The sequence below is a fragment of the Geotrypetes seraphini genome, chromosome 2, assembly GCF_902459505.1.
Source record: "Geotrypetes seraphini chromosome 2, aGeoSer1.1, whole genome shotgun sequence".
NCBI classification, from domain to species: domain Eukaryota; kingdom Metazoa; phylum Chordata; class Amphibia; order Gymnophiona; family Dermophiidae; genus Geotrypetes; species Geotrypetes seraphini.
The window spans coordinates 271,041,632-271,066,332 of NC_047085.1; the positions used below are offsets into that span (position 1 = coordinate 271,041,632).

The window sequence follows — 24,701 nt, forward strand, 5'->3', positions numbered from 1 at the left end:
AGGGTTGGGAACTACTGGTCTAGAATGTTTCACCTATCTACTGGAAAAGAGCTTACCAAGGTAAGTTCATAATCTCCTTTTGTTGCACCTTTATGTAGGTGCTTTTTCATCATGTACTTGTAGCTAATTTTAAGTGGCTTCTCTTTTGAAAATTGGCTAATGTGCTAAGGGTACCCATAAGTTAGCAGTTTTGTGATTAGAGAGGAGATGTAAAATGGTTTGGGTTTGACAATGTGAATTGCTTAGGCTGTTTTTTTCCCCCATTACCTAAATAGCATCCCAGCTAATCTGGTTAAAAATGTGTGTTTTTCATATTTTTTCTGTGGAAAAGAGACATTTTCAGACAGGTTACCATATGAGGGTGGTTTGCAAAGTATGGTAAATAATCAAGTTAGACAAATATTTTTTGAAAATCTTTATTCATTTTAAAGCTAACAATAAGTGCAACATATTATACAAACATTTTACACTTTAAACAGCACTTAAATTCAAAAAAATTATAGTTCATAAGAAATACATACCTCTTCCCCCCTCTTATACACACAAAAATTACAATCAACAATAAATTAAATTAAAGGTATTTCCCCACCCCCTCCCACCCACCCTGGACGTGTATAATCAAAGGGCAAATCAATAATCACTCCTTACAGAATATTGTCAATGGTTCTCAAACATACTTAAATTTTCTATAATGACCCAGTTGTACGGAAATCATACGTTCCAGTTTAAAAGTGTTGGCATAAAGATTCCCACCCGAAATTATAATTTAATTGGTCCCAGTTGTTCCAGTTCTTCAAAATAAGATGTATGGCAACTCCTGTCATAATAAAGAGAAGTTTGTTGCTATGGGAAGTTATTGGGCTTTTAGCCCTCATTAACGTGCCAATGTCAATGCCACTGGATTTTCCAGTATTCTATTGATTTTACTCCAAATAGATTGCCAAAATTTAAGTATCAAGGGACAAAAGAAAAGCAGATGATCCAGTGTCCCTATATCGAGATGATAGTGCCAGCATCTGTTTGTCCTAGAACTATCTACTTTTTGCAATCTAACAGGGGTCCAAAAACTTCTTTGTAACAAAAAAAAACAAGTTTGTCTCATAGATGCTGACCTGTACATCTCATCCTCCAAGTCCAAATTCGTGGCTATTGAGACGCAGAAATCTGCTGCTATATCTCAATGCCCCAAATGTCTTTAAGACTAGTTTTTGGTTTCTTATTCAAAAATTCCGATATTAATTTACACCACTTGGCTGCCTGATGCCCCTGGAAATTTGTCTGGAAGCACAGACCCGGCAAGCTATACTGAGTTTTTAAATTACACCATTTAGGGTAGAGAATGACACGGTGGTTGTTACCCACTGCTAGCCGCAGGTAACCAGCCGAAATGGTGCCAAAAAAAAGGTCACCGCGAGTACAGGGATAAGGCCATTCACCGCCCCGTGGAGTGGTGAATGGTCTTGTCTCCGCAGTGAAAGTGAGCACGCGCGGTGAACGAGTGTGCAATCCGGCAGCCCCCTCTCTCCTGCCGTCTGTCTGGCTGTGCATCTCTTTCCCTCCCTCCCTTTCCCTTACCTTCTCTTTGTGGCGATTTCATAAGGCTATGTGTAGTATTGCAGCTGGAGCCTTGAAGTCACGTCGCGTGTGGCTGCTGGAAAAGTCTCCTCTGACGCAACTTCCTGTTTCCAGTTGCATCGGAGGAGACTTTATGAGCAGCCAATGTGATGCAACTTCAAGGGTCCGGTTGCAATACAAGACATAGCCTTATAGAAATCGCCACGAAGAGAGGGTAAGGGGAAGTGAGGGAGGGAGATGCACGGCTGGCCATCAGGAGGGAACTGCTGGACAGTGCGAAGGGTGCTGGGGGTGGGGGGATGGAGAGGAGAAGACGCTGAAGCAGCCTGAAGGAAAATGGGGAAGAGAGAGTGGGGAGAAGACGCTGAAGGGAAATGGGGAAGAGAGAGTGAGGAGAAGATGCTGAAGGGAAATGGGGAAGTGAGAGTGGGGAGAAGACGCTGAAGGGAAATGGGGAGAAGACGCTGGAAGGGAAGAAGACAGAGATGCCAGACTATGGGGGAGCGGAGGGAAGAAGATTAGTGCCAGACCAATTGGGGGAGGGGGGATTGAAGGGAGAGGCACAGTAACAAGAGTAAATGGAAGGCGCAGAGAGGTCAGACAGTGGATGATAGGAATTGAATGAGAAGATGAGGAAAGCAGAAACCAGACAACAAAGGCAGAAAAAAAATTTCTATTTTTTAAAATTTGCTTTAGGATAAAGTAGTATATTAATTGTGTTGATAAAAATTTATAAACAGAGCCCTGCCAGCTGAACATCTCTTTCACTAGTTCAGCAGCCAGAACTTTGATTTATAAGGAAGGAATAAGCTAAATATTGTAGTACTGAGGCTTGTATGGATAGGACGGGGCGATGAAGGGGATGGTGGTCCAAGGACGGGGCAGTGACGGGGACAGAATTTTTCCCCGTGTCATTCTCTAATTCAGGGAACCCCTTCTGAATGGCCTGCTTCAACTGCAACCATAAGAACATAACAAATGCCGCTGCTGGGTCAGACCAGTGGTCCATCATGCTCAGCAGTCTGCTCACGCAGCGGCCCTTTTGGTCAAGACCAGCGCCCTAACTGAGACTAGCCCAACCACTTATATACTTGAGTCTTTGCAATACCAAATGTTTGTTGCAGTCGTGAAAAGTCAAGCATCTTTCCATCTGATAACACATCATCCAGTGTGCGTATATCCGCCTGCAGCCAGTGCTTCCAGAGGATCTTAGACTCGCCAATTTGAATCTTGGAGTTCAACCACAAGGACTGACACGTTGATAAATGAATCAAAATTTTTAAAAATTTGACAAAAACTACATTTTCCCGACAGGATGGATAAACTAGAAACTCAGTGGATGGTGTTAAATAACTTGTTTTATAAAAATATTTGTTTAACATGATTTTTTTATCAAACTTTTCAAACTGCTCTCGTATATACAGGCGGTCACTGAGTTTGACGCCTGACTTTAGTACGACTCGTACTTAAGAATTCACTTCATTTGAATTCACTTACTCATAGACTCCTATACTTATCCTGTAGCAGATTCAGGAATGCTGCATGGCCACATTAAGAACTGTGTGGTTGTGCATGCTGTACCATAGAGCAGTGTTCCACAAACTTTCTAAAGTTGCAGAACACTAAACTTTATGCCACGGCTGGAGGGCATCCGGAAATGCGCGGACGTTGACGCAATGATGTTGCCTGCTATTATGCTGGTAGTGGGGTGCAGGAGAGGCGCCGGTGAGGAGGAGAGGCACCAGCACTGTCTGACTGCCTACTGTCCTGTAAGCAGTCATCCAGTGCTGGCACCTCTCCTCCTTGCAGCACACCCAGAATCTCGCCATTGCACACAGTTTGTGATACACTGCCTTAGAGGGAACACTGGTAGGGGCAGTTGGCCCTTTTTTTCAGCTGGGAGCAGAGATAAGCTGCAAGAATCTTAAAATTACAAATTCTGAGTTACGTACAAATCCGACGTATAAACAGCTTTAAAAACATAACTCATTCTTAACCCGGGGACTGGCTCTACTCGAATATAAACAGAGATTTGGGGTCCAAAAATGAGGGTCTTGGTTTATATTATTCTATGGCTCTGTGCCCCCCTCCACCTCCTCCCCAGTCCTGTTGCAGGCTCCCTTGGGCCTGCCTTAAGCCTTGGTGATCTAGCAATGAGCCTGGATTGGAGTGATCCCTCCCAGTGAACTGGGGCAGGACATTTCCTTCTGCCCCATGTAGAGCTTCTATTAAAAATGGCTGCCAGAAGTTTCCATGGCAACCTGTGCCTGTGCCTGAGCCTGTGGGAACTTGTGGCAGTCATTTTCGATAGTGGCTATGCACGGGGCAGGAGCATAGGAAGATTGCTGTTGTCCTGGATCACGACTGGACCATGAGGGCTTTCAGGGTTGGCTGTAGAGATTTGGTAGGCAGGCTGGTTCAGAGTTGTCCAGGACAGGACACAGGAGGAATTGCTCCTGTCCCGACTCACTTTTGGAGCATCGTGGCTTAAAGCAGGCCTGGGGAGAGCCTGCAGTGGACATTAGGGGAGGGAGGCGGGCTGGGCGCAGAACCTGGCTTGAATATAAAAACTCAGCTTATATTCGAGTTAACCTTCCCCCTCCCCCTTTTATTTTTTTTTAAGAGGAAAAAAAGGTTACCTTGGTTTATATTCAGATGGGTTTTTTATTTGAGTATATATGTACCTTTATTTGAGTTAATTTACCTTGGTGAATATCTTTGGATATTGTCCTATGAATGACCATATGTATCCTGGTTGTCACTGGTGTAAAACCAATGTAGTATGAATTATATATTAATACTGAATGTGGTATTCTTGTTCTGTAATTTTTGTTTTAAATTTGCTTAAAATATATTTTAGTAATTTTTAAATAGGTCCTTGTTCTGAGCACATACTCCAACAAACAGGATGAATCAGCCATACAAGTAGATGAAGTCATACAGCAGTGCAGACAAAATAAAGGTTCTTAGAACTTAGTTTTCTGTGAAGCAATTTAGAACTATATTTTGACCCTTTTTTTTTTTTTTTTTTTTTTATTTTATCTTTCCAAGGCAGACAAACAGGTGAGTGGTTCCAAAATGTGCTCATCTTGTGACAAAAAGATAACCATTATCGACTGTTACTCTGAATAAATTCCCTGCTTCAGGCATTTGCATGATGATCCAGAACTGTGTTTTATATAAGTTTATATATTTTCATTTAGAGCTAAGCAGCTGTATAAAATGAAATGAAATTAATGTATCATCTTCATAGACTCTGATTTGCAGCTCTGTACTTCATTTGCCATTGGAAAGAAAACTAACAAAAAAATTGTGACCTCTGTATTTTGTATGTTGGCTTTCCACTGCTCACAAAGAATCCACTTGTTGAAACCTAATCTAAACTCATACAAAAGCTATGTCAGAGTAGACAGAGTAAACCAATACTAACCCAAAAAGTATAAATATTAAAAAATGTATTCAAAAGTTATTATTACTAATTTGATGATATTTAAATCTTTAACATCATATATTAAAGATTTAAATATCATCAAATTTATTTATAACATCATCAATCATTAAAAAATAAACATACCAAACACACAAACAAAAGACAGTGTATAACAAAGGCAAACATTAGAAAAACGACGAAGGAGTCCACTGCATACATTGAATAATAAGATTCATAAATCACTTATCTCGAATCAGTCCAAACTTCAATGGAAGTCGCCTCAGCAGTCAAACCAAGGTGAGTAGAATCCTGAGCCGTCCAGCAAAAACAGAGTCACACACAAAGCAAAAGTCTAAAAGTTCATGTGCAATTTGATCCAAAAAACATCAAGTGAATAAAGTGCAAATGTGAAAAAGCAATAAAGTCATCCATCGATGATTAAAAATTCAACAAGTGAACAAACAAGTCATCCAATCTTCCAAAAGATATTCCAATGTCCTCCTTCTCGACACAGGCCGTGTTTCGATGACTTTCTTTATCAAGAGGAAGAATCATGCTAGAAGAAGGATAAAAAACAACGCACTGACATAACCAAAAAGAACCTAACATCTTAATATCTATAAAACAAACAAAATCAACATAGAAAAAAGCAATCATACCAAGCGGGAGGTCAAAGCAAGCATGACCAGGAGCAAAGCTTGCTAATGCCACACAAACGTGATGATGATGAAGAGAGGGCGGTGCTATAAAACACCATAATACTGGAAGTAACAGCTGGAATAGGTTACAACAACAATTAAACAAATCCAGTTGAAAAAGTAAATATTAATGTAGGACCAGCCACTCAATCTCTTTGTTCAAACCATTAGGGAACATAGTGTGCCATGCAAAAATCAAGCGTTGCTCCTGGTAAGTAAGTAACTGAGAAATGTCGCCCCCAGTCCTAGTAACAAACTGCTTAACACAAAAACGTAAATCAGATACGGAATGATGGAATTGGACCCAATGGTCCACCAACAGAGCAGCAATTTTCAAAGTTCTAATACAACTCAACTGTTCAGCAATACGAAGTTTGATGGCTCTCTTGGTTTGACCAATATAAAGCTTGTGGCATGGACAGAAAATGCCATAGACTGCTTGGGTGGAATTACAATCAGTTTTTTGATGTAATTTAAACTGAATGTCCACATTGGGATTAAGGACGCTCTCAGTGCTCATTGAATACTGGCAATACCTATATTTACCACAACGGGTATGACCCATCTTGTCATTGGCAACAGGGAAAGACGAATGATATTTGAAAGATTCCCCTAAATTTTTGCCACGTTTAAAAGCAAACCTAGGTTTATTTCTAAACACCGGGTGGAAACCTAACAAATGCCAATGTTGTCCTATAATATTCTGAACATGAGTGGATAAGGGAGAAAAAGGAAGCACGCAAGTGATCCTATGATCAGTAATGTCACTAGATGATTTAGGAAGAAATAACCATTATCATTCAGCGTGAGTAACACGTTTGGCTGCTTGTTTTATGACTCGAGTGGGGTACCCGCGCTGTCTAAATCTCCGAGACATATAATAATAATAATAAGCAGTACCGTGAAGTTCTATGTGGTTTACAAAAGATTAAGCAAAGGTACAAATTGATTGACTTTAAGAGGGGTGGAAGAAAGAGAATTAATAAGACAGGAAATCCATTGTTGAGGAGAAAGTGATCAATAGGACAAGTTAATCGCTATTGAGGGGAGAGAGATGAGTGGATTAGTTGTCTAGATGCTTTAGGAACAGGTGTGTTTTTAGACGTTTCCTAAATTCCTCATAAGTAGTGGGCGAAAGCAATTGTTCTAGGTCTTTACCCCATGATGCTGCTTGGTGTGAGAGAAGGTGTTCATGGTGTTTTTTTCAGTTTGCAACCTCTCACTGGTTGGGAAACGAAGTTGGAATGTGAGCTTCTCTTGTGTCTGTTGGCTGAGAAGGAGAAAAGGTCAGTTATGTATTTAGGGGCAAGTCCGTGTAGTGCTTTAAAGCAGAAGCAGGTGAATTTAAACTTTACGCATGCCTCCATCGGCAGCCAATGCAGCTGCCGGTAGTAGGGTGTCACATGGTCAAATTTCTTTAGCCCAAAGATCAGTCTGACTGCTGCATTTTGCATCAATTCTAAACGTCGCATATTCTTTTGGGAAATTGCTAAATAGGCGATGTTACAGTAGTCAAGTAGACTTAGTACGAGGGATTGGACCAGGGTTCTGAATGCTGATGTATCGAAATAAGCTTTAATGGATCTGAGTTTCCAGAGAGTAAAGAATCCCTTTCTGATTAAGAAGTCCACCTGGTCTTTCATGGTTAGGCATTGATCCAGAGTTACACCTAGTATCTTTAAGGTGGGCTGGATAGGGTAACTAAGTTTATTGATACATAGTGGTGTTTTGGTGTCAAGCGGATGTGGTGAAGCAACGAAGAAAGTCGTTTTTTCTGAATTAAGTTTGAGCCTAAAGTTTGTCATCCATTGCTCCATCACGTTTATGGCTTCTGAAGCTTTGGGAATAGTTTCAGAGACAGAATTAGCGAATGGGATGATAATCGTAAAGTCATCTGCATAACTAAATAGTTATCCACCCAACGGGATCCACCCAAGGGTTCTGAAGGAACTAAGACAAGAAATAGCGGACACAATCCAGCATGTTTGCAACCTATCCTTAAGAACTGGAGAGGTACCAGAGGACTGGAGATTGGCGAATGTCATACCTATCTTCAAAAAGGGATCGAGGGGTGACCCCGGGAACTACAGGCCGGTGAGCCTGACTTCAATTATAGGGAAGATGGTGGAAGCTATGATCAAAGACAGCATTTGCGAGCACATTGAGAGAAATGGCCTACTGAGAAAAAGCCAGCACGGATTCTGTAAGGGAAGGTCGTGCTTAACGAACCTTCTGTACTTCTTTGAGGGAATAAGCAGTCGGGTGGACAATGGGGAACCCGTCGACATCATTTACCTCGATTTCCAAAAGGCTTTCGACAAGGTTCCACATGAAAGGCTGCTTAGGAAGCTGTGGAACCACGGGGTGGGAGGGGATGTGCACAGATGGATCGAGCACTGGTTGTCGGGTAGACTGCAGAGGGTCGGAGTAAAGGGCCAATTTTCTGACTGGCGGGGAGTCACGAGCGGTGTGCCACAGGGATCGGTGCTGGGGCCGTTACTCTTCAACATATTTATCAATGACCTGGAAAAGGAGGCAAAGTGCGAGGTTATAAAATTTGCAGACGATACCAAACTGTGCGGCAGAGTTAGCTCCAGGGAGGAGTGTGAGGACCTGCAAAGGGACCTAGACAAGCTGGAAGACTGGGCAAACAAATGGCAAATGTGCTTTAACGTGAAAAAATGTAAGGTCATGCATATAGGGAAAAAGAACCCGTTGTTCAACTACAAAATGGGGGGGGGCATTGTTGGAAGAAAGCAGTCTTGAGAGAGACTTGGGTGTGCTGGTGGATGCATCACTGAAGCCATCTGCACAGTGCGCAGCGGCCTCGAAAAAAGCCAACAGGATGCTGGGCATCATAAAGAGGGGCATAACAACCAGGACGCGGGAAGTCATCATGCCATTGTATCGATCGATGGTGCGTCCTCATCTGGAATACTGCGTTCAATATTGGTCGCCATACCTCAAGAAAGACATGGCGGTACTTGAGAGAGTCCAAAGGAGAGCAACGAAACTGGTAAGAGGGCTGGAACACTGCCCATACGCCGAGAGGTTGGACAGGCTGGGGCTCTTCTCTCTGGAAAAAAGGAGGCTCAGGGGTGATATGATAGAGACCTTCAAGATCATGAGGGGCATAGAGAGGGTGGATAGGGACAGATTCTTCAGGCTGAAGGGGACAACAGGTACGAGGGGGCATTCGGAGAAACTCAAGGGAGATAGGTTCAAAACAAATGCAAGGAAGTTTTTCTTCACCCAAAGGGTCGTGGACACTTGGAATGCGCTACCGGAGGAAGTGATCGGGCAGAGTACGGTACAGGGATTCAAACAGAGACTGGACAGATTCCTGGGGGATAAAGGGATCGTGGGATACTGAGAAAGTATAGAAACCCAACCAGGTCGTGCATGTGCAAGACCGGAGGGCTAGGACTTCGATGGGAAGATAGGACTCATCAGGAAACCAAGGTGGCATGGGGGCCCCTTCTGATGATTTAGACAGGTCATGACCTGTTTGAGCCGCCGCGGGAGCGGACTGCTGGGCTAGATGGACCTATGGTCTGACCCGGCGGAGGCACTGCTTATGTTCTTATGTTTTATCCCCAGCTGGGTTAGCTGCGTGCCCAGTGAGGACATGTAGTCGTTGAAAAGCAATGGGGATAGTGGAGACCCTTGTGGCACACCGGATGGATTGCTCCAGGTGTTGGAAAGCTCATAATTAAAACGTACCTGATAGGTGTGGGATATAAGGAAGCCACGGAACCAGTTCAGCACCTCTTCCCTGATACCAATGGCGTCTAGGCATAGAAACATAGAAACATAGAAACATAGAAATTGACGGCAGATAAGGGCCACGGCCCATCCAGTCTGCCCACCCTAATGACCCTCCCCTACCTTTACCTTGTGAATAGATCCCACGTGTCGATCCCATTTGGCCTTAAAATCAGGCACGCAGCTGGCCTCAATCACCTGAAGTGGAAGACTATTCCAGCGATCAACCACCCTTTCAGTAAAAAAGAACTTCCTGGTGTCACCTCGCAGTTTCCCGCCTCTGATTTTCCACGGATGACCTCTTGTTGCCGTGGGACCCCTGAAAAAGAAGATATCTTCCTCTGTCTTGACTCTGCCTGTGAGATATTTGAACGTCTCGATCATGTCTCCCCTCTCTCTGCGCTCCTCGAGTGAGTATAGCTGCAATTTTTCCAGCCGTTCCTCGTACGGGAGATCCTTGAGTCCCGAGACCATCCTAGTGGCCATTCTCTGGACCGACTCCATCCTCAGCACGTCCTTGCGATAATGCGGCCTCCAAAATTGCACACAGTACTCCAGGTGGGGCCTCACCATGGATCTATACAATGGCATAATGACCTCCGGCTTACGGCTGACGAAACCCCTGCGTATGCAGCCCATGATTTGTCTTGCCTTAGATGAAGCCTTCTCCACTTGATTGGCAGCTTTCATGTCCTCACTGACGATCACCCCTAAGTCTCGCTCTGCTACTGTTCTTGTTAGGATCTCACCATTAAGGGTATAAGTCCTGCATGGATTTTGGCTACCCAAGTGCATAACTTTGCATTTTTTGGCATTGAAACTGAGTTGCCAGGTCCTAGACCAGCGCTCCAGTAGGAGTAGATCGTGCATCATGTCGGGCATTGAGTTTTTGTCCGTTGTGCTTTTGCCCACTACATTGCTTAGCTTGGCGTCATCGGCGAATAGTGTTATTTTACCTCGGAGCCCTTCTGTCAAGTCACTTATGAAGATATTGAACAGGATCGGGCCCAAGACCGAGCCTTGGGGCACTCCACTGATCACCTCTGTCATTTCAGAGGGGGTGCCGTTTACCATAACCCTTTGAAGCCTACCTCCAAGCCAGTTCCCAACCCATTTTGTCAATGTCTCGCCCAATCCTATAGAACTCATTTTACTTAGCAACCTGCGGTGTGGTACACTGTCGAATGCTTTGCTAAAGTCCAGGTACACGATGTCCAAGGACTCCCCAACATCTAGCTTCCTCGTCACCCAGTCAAAGAAGCTGATCAGGTTGGATTGGCAGGATCTCCCCTTAGTAAATCCATGTTGACGGGGATCCTGCAGGTTCTCCTCATCAAGGATTGTGTCTAATTGGTGTTTGATTAAGGTTTCCATTAGTTTGCTCAATACTGATGTGAGACTCACCGGTCTATAGTTTGCTGCCTCAATTTTTGAGCCTTTCTTGTGAAGTGGAATGACGTTAGCCGTCCTCCAGTCCAATGGGACGCTGCCTGTACTAAGGGAAAGGTTGAAGAGCACGGACAGCGGTTCCGCCAATACATCACTCAACTCCCTGAGCACCCTGGGGTGTAGGTTGTCAGGCCCCATAGCCTTGTTAACCTTGAGCCTTGACAGTTCATCGTAGACACTGCTGGGTGTAAACTTGAAATTATTAAATGGGTCAGCCGAGCTAACCCTTGTCTGTAGCTGAGGGCCTTGCCCCGGCGCTTCTCGGGTGAAGACTGAGCAGAAATATTCATTTAATAGTTGTGCCTTTTCCGAGTCTTTTTCCACATATTCACCGTCTGGTTTCCTAAGACGTACTATCCCTCCCGAGTTTTTTCTTCTGTCACTGATGTACCTGAAGAATGATTTATCTCCCTTCTGGATGTTCTTTGCTAGAGACTCTTCCATGTGGAATTTAGCCTCCCTGACTGCAGTTTTGACGGCTTTAGACTTGGTCAGGTATTCTGCTCTAGAGTCTTGTTTCCCTGATTGTTTGTAAGAGATGAATGCTTTTTTCTTCTTCTTGATGAGGTCTGAGATCTCCGCGGTGAACCACTGTGGCTTATTGTTCATACGCCATTTACTTACTAATTTAACATAGCGGTTTGTCGCTTCCTGTATGGTGGCTTTCAGAGTCGACCACATTTCTTCTACGCTATTGGTTTCTGCTTGGCTTTGTAGCACCTGGTGAACAAATTCTCTCATGTTCTGGAAGTTTGTGTCCTTGAATTTGAGGACCTTGGTCAGTGTGGTAGGTTTAGTGAAGCCTTTCCTAAGATTGAACCATATCATGTTGTGGTCGCTGGAGGCCAATGTTTCTCCCACCGAGACTTCTGTGACACTTTCCCCATTGGTGAGTAACAGGTCCAGTATTGCCTGATCCCTTGTTGGGTCCAACACCAGTTGCCTGAGACGTGCTCCCCTCAAAGAGTTCAATAGCCTCCTACTGCTGCCAGAAGCAGAGGTAAGTGTGTCCCAATCCACATCAGGCATGTTGAAGTCGCCTAACAGTACTGTGTCCCCACGCAAGGTGATATTCTCTATATCTCCTATTAACTCCATATCTAGGTCATCCTGTTGTCTTGGGGGTCTGTAAATTACTCCAAGATACAGGCATTTGTCCTTTCCTCTGGCCAAATTGACCCAAAGAGATTCCCCAGTGTACTGGACGTCTGCGATTCTTGTGACCTTAATGTCATCTTTTGTATATAATGCTACACCTCCTCCCATTCTGCCCTCCCTGTCCCGGCGAAGCAAGTTGTAACCCGGTATGACCATGTCCCACCCATGGGTGTCCGTGAACCAGGTCTCAGATATTGCCACCACATCCAGGTCGGCATTCCTTATTTCTGTTTCCAGTTCCAGGATCTTGTTACCCAGACTGTGTGCATTGTAGCAGTTTCCCGTGGTCTACTAGATCAAAGGCTGAACTCATATCGAATTGCATAACCAGGGCATTGAGGCTCTTGCTAAACAGTAGGCGCAGATTGTCTAAGATAGCCGCAATTACTGTCTCCGTACTGAATAACGGTCTAAAACCGGATTGAGTTTCATGTAGGAGAGAGAATTGATTAAGATAATCCATCAGTTGGGTGTGTACCAATCCCTCCATGAATTTTTAAAATAAACGGAATGGATGCTACCGGTCTGTAGTTGGATATTAGGGCTGAGGATTCTTTACGATTTTTTTAAATTGGGGTTATTATGTGACCATTATTAGAGAGGAAGTCACTATCAGAAGAACACAAACGTTTCAGTCTTAACATCTGACCCATAGGTATACTATTGCGTAAAGATTTTGGATGATAACTGCGGTAATGAAGTACTGTGTTGGTATCAGTTGGTTTTCAAAAAATTGAAGTGTCAAATTGCCCCTCACAATAATGTAACTGTATGTCCAAAAAATTAATAAGAGAAGGATGATGAGTCATAGTAAATTGAATATTCTGATCACATTGATTAAGATATGCCAAAAATCTATCTAATGCATCCTGAGATCCCCCCAAATGATGAAAATATAATTTATGTACCTCTTCCAATAAAGTACATGAGAAAAAAATATGGATGAATAAACAAATGTCTCCTCAAACATGACCATAAAAAGACAAACAATAAAGGGGGCCACAGTGGCACCCATGGCAACACCCTTTTTCTGTATATAAAACAACTCATTGAATTTAAAGTACCGTAGTTTTTATTGATAACAAAATCAGCCATGGACAAAAGTAACTCTAAACGGTTGCCCACATCAACAGACTCTGATACCGTCTTACTGAGAACACTCATAGCATCAGATTGAGGAATGCTGGTGTATAAAAACATAATGTCCATGGTAACCAAAAGGATAGAGTCCCTTTTATCCAAAGGTATGATCACCTTAGATAACTGTGTAATGAAGTCCATAGAATCACGTACATAGGAGGTTGTTTTACAAACAAACGGTTGCAGAAAGAAATCAATAAATTGGGACAAAGGTTCAAACAAAGACTTTCTACATGATACAATAGGATGACCCGGAGGGTTAACTAAAGACTTATGAATTTTAGGAAGAAAATAAATGGTGGGAATGATGGGGTGCTGGCAATACAAATATTTAAACTCTTTGGACGACAATAAACCTTCCTGGTGTGCTTGAAATAACATATTATAGACTTCTTTCTGAAAATCCCCTGTAAGATCATCAACAAGACACGCATAAATATTAGTATCGAATAATTGACGAGTCACTTCAGTCAGGTATATTGTGGAATCGAGAATCACTACACCACCGCCTTTATCGGCTTTAGTAATTACTATAGTAGCATCCCGAACTAAAGACTTAACTGCCAAATTTTGAGCACGAGTAAGGTTATAAGGCAACTTAATCTTCATAGATCGAAGCTGATCCATATCCTTAAGAACCAGCTTCTCAAAGGCGGCAATAAACGCAACGGGATCACCGGAAGGCATCCAAGTAGAGGGTATAGGATGACAATCGGTAAACGAAGGATTAATTATGGGGACCTGATCCCAACCGAAAAACAGTTTCAATTTGAGATTTCTGAAAAAACGAAGATGGGCATACATATCATAAGTATCAGTGGGCACAAAAGGGACAAACGACATGCCTAGTTGAAGCACTGACAATTCAGAGGGAGAGAGCTGTCTAGCAGATAAATTAAAGACAGGAGATTCTAACTCTTCGCTACTCTGCGAGTCCTGGTCTTGTTGGAAATTGCCAGTTGATTGGCAGTCGGCCCAACTGGGGAAGGTAGGCGTAAAAAAGAAGAAGGTAAATTGACATCTGTGGTCTTAGGATAAGAAGTCCCAGCCCCAGATGTATTGCTAGAACTATCAATAGAGGAGTCACTGAATGTATTAATAAACGCTATCCGTTTTTTAGGATTAGACCGATTATGCCTAGATTTTCTCCCCTTATCCATCCATGTATAAATATATCCACGGGTGTAATCATCCTCATCCTGCTTAAATTTAGCAATCTTTTTCTTACGAATATCCTGCTGATATAGCTCCATTTGTTTCATATGTTCACAATATTGTACCTCAAATTCAGAGTTGTCATCAGATGTTTTGAGTTGTTCAAGGCGTGATACTAACTCCACATCAATCTAATATAATAAAGCCCTAAGCGCGCATGCGCACTCCCACCTGCGTGCTCCCGTTTTCCGTGAGCTGTAGGGACCCGCAGGTAGGAGTGCGCATGCGTGTGGCGGCATAGAGCCTGTCGGACACGGTGGCTCTTGCAGTCTGAAGGATGTGAACTGGCCAGGGCGACGTCAGCGGGGGCCGGAACAGACTTTAATTCTGCCTCCCAGGCTTCTCCTCCTGCTCTGGCTGGGCCCGCATAATAAAACAACAACCCCAGAGCTCGCTTCGGGTCCGGCAAGGGCTGAGGGTCCTGAAATCTTCTGATTCCAGCAGCGTCTGCAGCACTCTACACACGCTGCTTTTTAAGGCCCCGAAGTAGCAGTTTGTAGAGTGCTGCAGACGTTGCTGGAATCGAAAGGTTAGTCGGGACCGTGGGAAGGGAAGGGGGGGGGGGCGGTAAGGGACTAAGAGAGCTGGCCAGACCGCGGGAAGGGAAAGGGGGGGATAGGGGAAACGCTGCTGCTGCACAGGGAAGTGGAGTGGGGGGAGGGAAATGGAGGGGGAGGGAATCCTGCTATGGCTGCTGCACAGGGAAGTGGTGGGAGAGAAATGCTGCTGCATAGGAGGCAGGGAGAGAGACAGATAGAAAGAAAAGAAGAAAGACACAGGGGCAGGGAGAGACACAGACAGCGGGAGGGAGAGAGAGACAGAAATAAAGACACACAGACATATATTCTAGCACCTGTTAATGTAACGGGCTAAAATACTAGTATCGGTAATAATCGCGTTGAAACAAAGAACCACGTTTTTTGGATAATCAAGAATATGTACAAAAGTGGAATTTAGTTCTCTCTCAGTGCTCATTGGATTTGATGCTTTTGACGATTGATCATTTGAATTCGATTATTACTGATATGGACACGGAGCAATGCTTGATTTTTGCATGGCACACTGTGTTCCCTAATGGTTTGAACAAAGAGATTGAGTGGCTGGTCCTACATTAATATTTACATTTTCAACTGGATTTGTTTAATAGTTGTTGGAACCTATTCCAGCTGTTACTTCTGGTATTATGGTGTTTTATAGCACCGCCCTCTCTTCATCATCATCATGCTTGCTTTGACCTCCTGCTTGGTATGATTTGCTTTTTTCTATGTTGATTTTGTTTGTTTTATAGATATTAAGATGTTAGGTTCTTTTTGGTTATGTCAGTGCGTTGTTTTTTATCCTTCTTCTAGCATGATTCTTCCTCTTGATAAAGTCATTGAAACACAGCCTGTGTCAAGGAGGAGGGCACTGGAATATCTTTTGGAAGATTGGATGACTTGTTCACTTGTTGAATTTTTGATCATCGGTGGATGACTTTATTGCTTTTTCGCATTTGCACTTTATTCACTTGATGTTTTTTGGATCAAATTGCACATGAACTTTTGGACTTTTGCTTTGTGTGTGACTGTTTTTGTTGGATGGCTCAGGATTCCACTCACCTTGGTTTGAGTGCTGAGGCGACTTCCATTGAAGTTTGGACTCATTCGAGATAAGTGATTTATGAATCTTATTATTTAATGTATGCAGTGGACTTCTTCGTCGTTTTTCTAATGTTTGCCTTTGTTATACACTGTCTTTTGTCTTTTGTTTTTGTTTGTGTGTTTGGTATGAATTGAAGCTGTTTTCTCTCCCCCATGGATCTTGCAGTTCCACCCCAACTCTTCATTCTCTCAGTGGCAGGGGCTGTACTCTTTGCCCAGCCCCAGAAGTCAGGAAAGCTGGTTTCTTTATACTGCCTCTCATAGGGAAATAACAGGGGAAGGAAAGCCTGCTTCTTAGAGAAGGAGTAAGTCATTGAAGGGATTGACACATGTTTCCTGCCAGGCTTACACTGCATAGGGCGGAGAATGACTGGCAAATATGAGGTGATGGAGCCTCTGTATAATTCTCAGAGCTAGATGCACTAAACAGGGTCAATAAGACCATATGGATCTGCTCCGATCCAATTTTTGGCAAATTCCAAAAAAGCTATTGATGAACAAAGTTTGCATGCAAATTATTTGAGCGGAGGTTCGTTGTAATCCCCGTCTGATCCCGCTGATGAATCGTTGTGAGAGTGACTCAGATGTGCAGAGCCGGCAGGAAAGGCATGAAGCAGCTTCCTGCCACTCAGTGGTGCAGGAACCAGTTTTTTGTTAATACACAGATGTTGGGCGTCTGTTACACATGCACAATATCTATCTCATTAAAAAAAAAAAAAATCATCTCCCCCAATTGATAACTGCCCTCCCTGATATCTCCCCAATGAACTGGGGACCAACACCCCCCCCCTTGTCTTGCTGACTTGAGAGGGGGAGAGATCCTTTTTCCTCAACCTCCCCCAAACAATATGAGACAGTTTGGTACAGTTCATTCTGGGTCTTTGGTTCTTGGTGTGTGAAAGATTGACTGCTCATGAAATAAAAGCTCATAAGTTTTATCTGTAGCTAGTTACTTATTGCATCAGCCTCAATGTAGGATATACCATGATCACCTTGTGTATTTTTGCTTAGGAAACGTGTCTGAAAAGAACAATGAATTTGGGCAATTTGTTATTCAAAATTTGTGTGCCCACTTATTTCAAGTCATCCCAGTAATTCACATGTACCCTGGGTTGCCTTTTCAAGCCTCAGTAGATATAAAGGACAAACTATATGGCAGGAAACAATACAGTTTATGGCCTTCCATACCAAACATCTCTTATTCTTCTGATAAACCTTCAGTCTGACACTCCCACCTAGTGTGGCTGATTATCCTGCTTGTCAACAGAGAAAGCAATTTTGCTAACCTATAATAGAATATTCTGGAGACAGCATAATATACCCACGTACACCTTTTGCTCCTCACATTAGAGTTGACATGTCTGCAGACATAGTGGTGACTGTTCTTTTAATTAAAAAAAAAAAAAAAAAAAAAAAAGGCTACTTCATGTTGGCATCATTAATTGATGTTGCCTGCTTAGGTGGCTGATTATCCTGTTTCTGGTAAGCGTCTTTGCTTTCTTAACCATAATTATCCCAGGACAAGCAGGCAGCCTATTCTCACATATGGGTGACAAAATCCACGGAGCCTGGATGCGGACAGCCTCGCAAGCAGACTTGCTTGTAGAAACTCTGAAGTTTCTAGTCTGCCGCACCGCGCATGCACGAATGCCTTTCCGCTCAGCACAGGGTGAGTCTCCTCAGTTCTCAGTTTTCCGCGAAGCCGAGAAGTCTGTCTTTGACGCTCTGTGCTGAACTTCGTTCGCTGCCTTCTCTCACCGTGGTTTGTGTTACTTTTTGTGACGAATTGCTGTGTTATTTTCTGTTTAAAAAAAAAAAAGTTTTATTTTTTTGTCGACTGACTGGCTGGGCAAGTCGCGCACCCGCAGCCTGCGGGCTTCGACTTCGCAGCAGCTATTTTCTCTCTTATGTTCCGGCCAGTCACGGGCTTCAAGAAGTGTAGCCAGTGCCAGCGTGCGATTTCCCTCACGGACCCAAACCACTGGTGTCTTCATTGTCTTGGGCCTGACCATAGCCCGAAGTCGTGTGAGCGCTGTGCTACTCTTCAACCTTGAGCCCTGAAACGTCGTCGGGTTCAAGTTGAAAAGCTGTTCAAGATGGACTTTTCAACATCCTCGACCTTGACTTCTGACTCGGTTAAGAAGTCAATAGAGGGTCCTCTTGTTTCCACAACTCCGATCTCGAGTCTCATCAGACCTTCCTCGTTCAGATCGTCTTTGACCTCAAGTACACCTGCCTTATCTTCTCCTGAGCTCCCCTCAGGTCAGATACCTAAGGTTCCTGCGGTAGTCCTCAAGCTATCCAAGACCTCCAAGTCGAAGCATGTGTCTACCGCCACCTTAGAACCTATAGCCTCAGCAAGTGGTCTAGTTTTGGACTTGGATCCATAATTGCAGGCTTCTCTCCAGACCATGTTAGAGCGCCAGTTTGTTCAGTTACTGAGCAAATATGGTTCTGCTTCGACTCTGCCTCCTGCAGTCCAGCCTGGTCAATCGGCAGTCTCCCGCGAGGTCGAGTCCCTGCCTGTGCCTTGAGCTGAGTCTACACACTCTATGCAAGGAGTTGAGTCTTTGCTAGTGCCTGGTCTGGAATCTGCACACCCTGTGCAAGGAGTCGAGTGTTTGCGAGTGTCTGGTTTGGAATCTGCACACTCTATGGAAGGAGTCGAGTGTTTGAGAGTGTCTGGTTTGGAATCTGCACACACTATGGAAGGAGTCGAGTGTTTGAGAGTGTCTGCTTTGGAATCTGCACACTCTATGCAAGGAGTCGAGTGTTTGCTAGTGTCTGCTTTGGAATCTGCACACTCTATGCAAGGAGTCGAGTGTTTGCGAGTGTCTGCTTTGGAATCTGCATACTCTATGCAAGGAGTCGAGTGTTTGCGAGTGTCTTGACTGGAATCTTCACATTCCATACAGGGAGCTGAGTCTTTGGGAGAGCTTCGCGATTCCTCGATCCAAACCACTGAGTCTATGGGGTTTCGATCTACAGCTTCTAGCCCTATTCATTCACCAGCAGCACTGCCCGTTTCCAAGCATAGGGCAAAATCTTCTCGATTTTACCCGAGATCTGCTTCCAGGCAGTACTCACGTCGATTGAGGCCCTCATCAAGGCATACATTGAGGTGCAGGTCTTCTTTCAGAGAAAAACCTTCCTTGTCCAGGCCTCCATCCAGGCCTTCCAGCTCTTCGAAGCCTCCAACTCCTCGATCGAGGTCACCAATTGCAGACCCCAAGGACTCCGCTGCTTCCAATGCCTCCTCCAAGTCTGTTTGTTCCTTGGGTTACCAGTACTCCAGAGAGGCTTTGCCTTCATTTTCCACTCAAGACACCTCGAGGTCCTCGAGTCCAAGTTCTGGTGGATCAGTTGTCCTTTTCTTCCTTTCTTCGCCAGATGGATGATGCCCTGATTATTAAATTGGATGCTGGTTCTAAATACACTAAGGAGTACTTGGAGGAAATGCATCTACCTCAACCTCCTGCAGAGTGACTCAAGCTTCCTCTTTAACAGGCTTCTGTCTCAAACTTTCAAACGAAATCTGGAGACTCCTTATGCTATACCTGCTGTTCCAGGCAAATTGGAATTGAGGTATAGAACTCTACATTGCAAGGGGTTTGAGAATTCACAACTGTCTCACCAATCCCTCCTTGTGGAATCCTCATTGAAGAGGACCCATCCTTCTAGAGACTATGCCACAGTACCTCCTGGAAGAGAGGGTAAGACTATGGACAAGTTTGGCCGTTGCCTTTATCAGAATTCCATGATGGCCTCTAGAGTCCTCAACTACAATTTTATTTTCACTACTTATTTCAAGTTCCTGATTGATCATCTTCCAAGTTTTATGAAGAACTTGGATGAACATAGACAGGTGGAGTTTCTTGAACTCTCTGCTACCTTGGCACAACTTCGGTTACATCTTCTCCAGTCATCTTATGATGCCTTTGAACTTACTTCCAGGGTCACTGCTTTCTCAGTAGCGATGAGCCGCCTGGCCTGGCTTCGCACTATTGATATGGACCCCAATCTTCAGGCTAATATTCCTTGTGAGGGCAATGACCTCTTTGATGAATCCATAGAGGCAGCCACCAAGAAGTTGTCTGAGCATGAAAAATCTTTTGCTTCAATTGTCAGACCAGAGCCTAAGCTAGCTCCTGCAAAACCTTCGACCTCTTCCATCCTTCCAGAGGAGTTATCTACCAAGGGCCGCTCCTTACACTTGAGCACCCGCCAAGAAACAGCAACAGAAACCTCAGCCTTCTGCTGCACCTAAGGCTGCACAGCCTTTTTGACTGTCTCAGAGCATAATCTCCATTGTTCTGTCTTTGTCCTCCTTCCCCCCATAGGAGGTCGTCTCCATCATTTTTACCATTGATGGGAGATCATTACATCCGACCTCTGGGTGTTGTAATAATCAGGGAAGGATACTCTCTTCATTTCACTCAGGTTCCACCAGAGCTTCCTCTAAGAGAGTATCCTTCCAATCCATCCCAGACCGCCTTTCTTCTTCAGGAAGCTCAAGCTCTGCTTCGTCTCCGTGCCATAGAGGAAGTTCCCTTGGAACAGCAGAGCAGGGGGTTTTACTCCTATTACTTCCTGGTTCTGAAGACAACTAAGTCGCCGTGTAATATGTCAACAAACAGGAAGGAACGGGATCTCTCTCCCTTTGTCAAGAAGCTCTGAAGGTTTGGGACTGTGCAATCCTTCACAACACCTTCCTGAAAGCTGTCTACATCCAAGGGGTGAAAAACTGTTTGCTGGACAAATTGAGTCGTCTTCTGCAATCTCACGAATGGACACTCAATTCCTCGCCTCTTCATCACATTTTTTCTCAGTGGGGAACTCCTCAGATAGATCTCTTTGCATCTCCCCACAACCACAAACTGCCTCAGTTCTGCTCCAGGATATACTTTCCTCATCGCCTCGAGGCAGATGCTTTTCTATTGGAATCGATGAATCTCTTCCTATATGCATTCCCTCTCATTCTCAAGACTCTAGTCAAGCTGAAGAACGATCATGCCACCACGATTCTGATAGCTCCTTGGTGGCCGAGACAACCTTGGTACTCCCTTCTACTTCAACTCAGCAGCAGGAAGCCATACCTTCTACCAGTTTTTCTGTCGGCTTACACAGAGTCAAGGGTCTCTACTTCATCACAACCTGCAGTCTGTACACCTGACAACTTGGTAACTCAACATAATTCCTCTTCAGTTTTCTCAACCTGTGAGAGACATTTTAGAGGCTTCCAGAAAGCCTGTCACTAGACAATGCTACCACCAAAAATGGACTAGATTTTCTACGTGGTGCATCTCTCATGACATGGAGCCTCAAAATACTTCCTTGGCTTCTGTCTTGGATTATCTTTTGCACTTGTCTATATCTATCTGAGTCCACCTCAGTGCAATTTCTGCTTTCCATCAGCCTATTGAAGGGAAACCCCTCTCTGCTGATCCGGTGGTTTCCAAATTTATGAAAGGACTTTTCAATATCAAACCTTCTCAAACCACCTCTGGTAGTTTGGGATATCAATGTTGTTCTTGCTCAGTTGATGAAGCCTCCATTTAAACCAATGTCTATGGCTCATCTAAAATATCTCATTTGGAAAGTGGTGTTTCTCATTGCCCTCACATCTGGTTGAAGAGTCAGTGAGCTGCAAGCTTTATTTGCTGATCCACCTTTCACAGATTTCCATCATGACAAGGTGGTCCTCCTTACTCATCCTAAATTGTTACCTAAAGTGGTTTCAGAATTTCATCTCAACCAATCTATTGTACTTCCAGTGTTTTTTCCAAGGCCTCATTCTCACCCTGGAGAATCAGCTCTTCATACTCTGGATTGTAAACGTGCTTTGGCCTTCTACCTGGAATGAACCAAACCACACAGATCTGCTTCTCAACTTTTTGTCTCCTTCGATCCAAACAAGTTGGAACACCCAATTTCTAAGCGTACCATCTCCAACTGGATGGCTGGTTGTATCTCTTTCTGCTATGCCCAGTCTGGACTGCATCTACAGAGTCGAGTCACAGCCCACAAAGTCAGAGCAATGGTTGCTTCAGTAGCTTTCTTCAGGTCCAATCCTATTGAGGAAATTTGCAAAGCTGCCACCTGATCATATTTTTACCTCTCATTATTGTCTAGATGTTTTCTCTAGACGGGATGGCCATTTTGGCCAGAGAATATTACAAAATGTATTCTCCTAAGTTGCCAACATTCCCACCATCCCATTCTGTTTAGCTTGGAGGTCACCCATATGTGAGAATAGGCTGCCTGCTTGACCAGGGGTAAAGCACAGTTACTTAACCTTAACAGTTGTTATCCAGGGACAGCAAGCAGCTATTTTCACAACCCACCCACCTCCCCTGGTTGGCTTCTCTGCTAGCTATCTGAACTGAGGAGACTAGTCTTGTGCTGGGCGGGAAGGCACTCGTGCATGCGTGATGTGGCAGACTCAAAACTTCTGAGTTTCTACAAGCAAGTCTGCTTGTAAGGCTGTCCGCTATGGGGCTCCGTGGATGATGTCACCCATATGTGAGAATAGCTGCCTGTTTGCAGTCCCTGGATAACGACTGTTACGGTAAGTAACTGTGCTATATTTTCTATTGGTTAGTCTTAATGTTGCCAAAATTAAATGGTGAAGGAATGCATGTATAATAAATTTTGGAATGGGTTTTTTTCTAGTATGTTTTTAGGGGTTTCTCTTGGTAACTTTGTATTGCATTTTTCTTGTCTTTAGATTATATGCACTATTGGGTACCCTTTTATAACTTGTTTTCAACTATGTTTTTTGACACCTTTTTATTCATCACTATCCTTATATTCTGCACTGTCTTATTTTTAACATGAAGTGATAAATATGTTATACTTCTAAAATTTAAATATGTTTTTACAGAGATGTTTCTAGGAATGTCGATGAAAAATGAAATAAAAACACTGGCAAACTACATTAAAGAACCCTCCAGAGAGCCTTTAATTGGTATGTGTTTATATTGCCTATTTTGGAGGGTCCAGGGACCAAGAGATATGATAAAATGTGGATGATATTTTATTGATATTTTTAGAGGGTAATTTTAAACACCACACAGTGTACACATGGTATACATTCATAAGTATGTTCCCTTAATTATCCCACAAAAAGTATCCATGCCCATTTACATTTCAGTATATCCAGGTTTTCTGGCTTATTTTATGCATATGTAAATATCAAACCCATCTTTGGGAAAAATCTCTCCTTAGTTGGAGTAAACTTAAGCACATACAGGCTACATGCGCTGTTTACCTGCATATTGAGAGTAGGCCTGTAACAAATATTTAGTCCCACCCTTGGATACTTTGTTGGCCAATCTTCACCATGCGTCACTGTTTTCTGTGGCCTCTTTTAATTGCTAGATGTCATTCTTGATGGAATCCAGCCAACGGGCTTTTGGTGCCCCAGATACATTCTTTGTATTTGGCTGAAAAATGATTTAAATTTGAATATGAATAATCTGGGGCTCTACTTTGCTAAATCTTACTAAAATAAACATTTGATTTCTGATTTCTTTTATTTGTTAAAGCTCGGTGCTCCTTATTCGTATTCAGTTGAATATTTTCATTATTCATATTAGGGGCTAAAGAGTAAAATAGCTTTTCAGTACAGCTGTAATTGAGAGGGCAATTTAACAAAACCTATTTGTGTGTTAAATACTGGTATAACTGCAGAAATTATTCCTGTAAATGATAATTTTGTAACAATTCACTTAATTTATAAAATCTAAATTACACCAGCTTTCAGAGAGAAAGTATATGTACACTCTTTGCCAGTTACCCACACTGAAACCACATGCAGTATGTTAACAAATGTTATCCCAGGACAAGTAGGCAGCATATTCTCACATGTGGTAGATTCAGGGGCAATGTTAGGAAATTCTACTTTACGGAGAGGGTAGTGGATGCCTGGAATGCGCTCCTGAGAGAGGTGATGGAGAGTAAAACTGACTGAGTTCAAAGAAGCTTGGGATGAACACAGAGGATTTAGATTCAGAAAATAATATTAAATATTGAACTAAGGCCAGTACTGGGCAGACTTGCACGGTCAGTGTCTGTATATGGCCATTTGGTGGAGGATGGGCTGGGGAGGGCTTCAAAGGCTGGGAAGGTGTAGATGGGCTGGAGTAAGTCTTAAAAGAGATTTCGGCAGTTGGAACCCAAGCACAGTACTGGGTAAAGCTTTGGATTCTTGCCCAGAAATAGCTAAGAAGAAAATTAAAAAATTTAAATTGAATCAGGTTGGGCAAACTGGATGGACCATTCAGGTCTTTATCTGCCGTCATCTACTATGTTATTATGTGGATGATGTCATCCACGGAGCCCAGTCCAAACAATGCTACAGTGTACTGTCACTTTAACAACATACTGCACATGAGCGAGTGCCTTCCCGCCCAGCGTTGGCTCATGGGTCCATCAGTTCTTAGTTTTCCAAGGAGCTATGAAGATATGTTTTTTTGGAGCTTATTCCAAAGCATTTTTCTTCTATTTTGTACCTTCCCATTTACGTTTTCATATTTTTTTCCTTTATTATTTTGTTTCTTCTTACATATGGGATAAGTTTGTGAGTTTTTGGTTGTTATTTCTTCTGGTGTTAGGCGCTTGTCTCCTCCC

The 24,701-nt window shown here is 43.4% G+C and overlaps 1 protein-coding gene across 2 annotated transcripts in view; it reads left to right on the forward strand.

The window, feature by feature from the left end:
- The window catches only part of LOC117353568, a 312,994-nt gene that overhangs the window by 75,341 nt on the left and 212,952 nt on the right, over positions 1-24,701 (forward strand). The window contains exons 5-6 of one of the 2 annotated variants that reach the window (XM_033929657.1): positions 4,627-4,638; positions 22,954-23,037. In XM_033929657.1, the coding sequence (XP_033785548.1) occupies positions 4,627-4,638; positions 22,954-23,037 (96 nt within the window). The remainder of the gene's footprint in view (positions 1-4,626; positions 4,639-22,953; positions 23,038-24,701) is intronic. The other variant, XM_033929658.1, reaches the window with a different exon arrangement.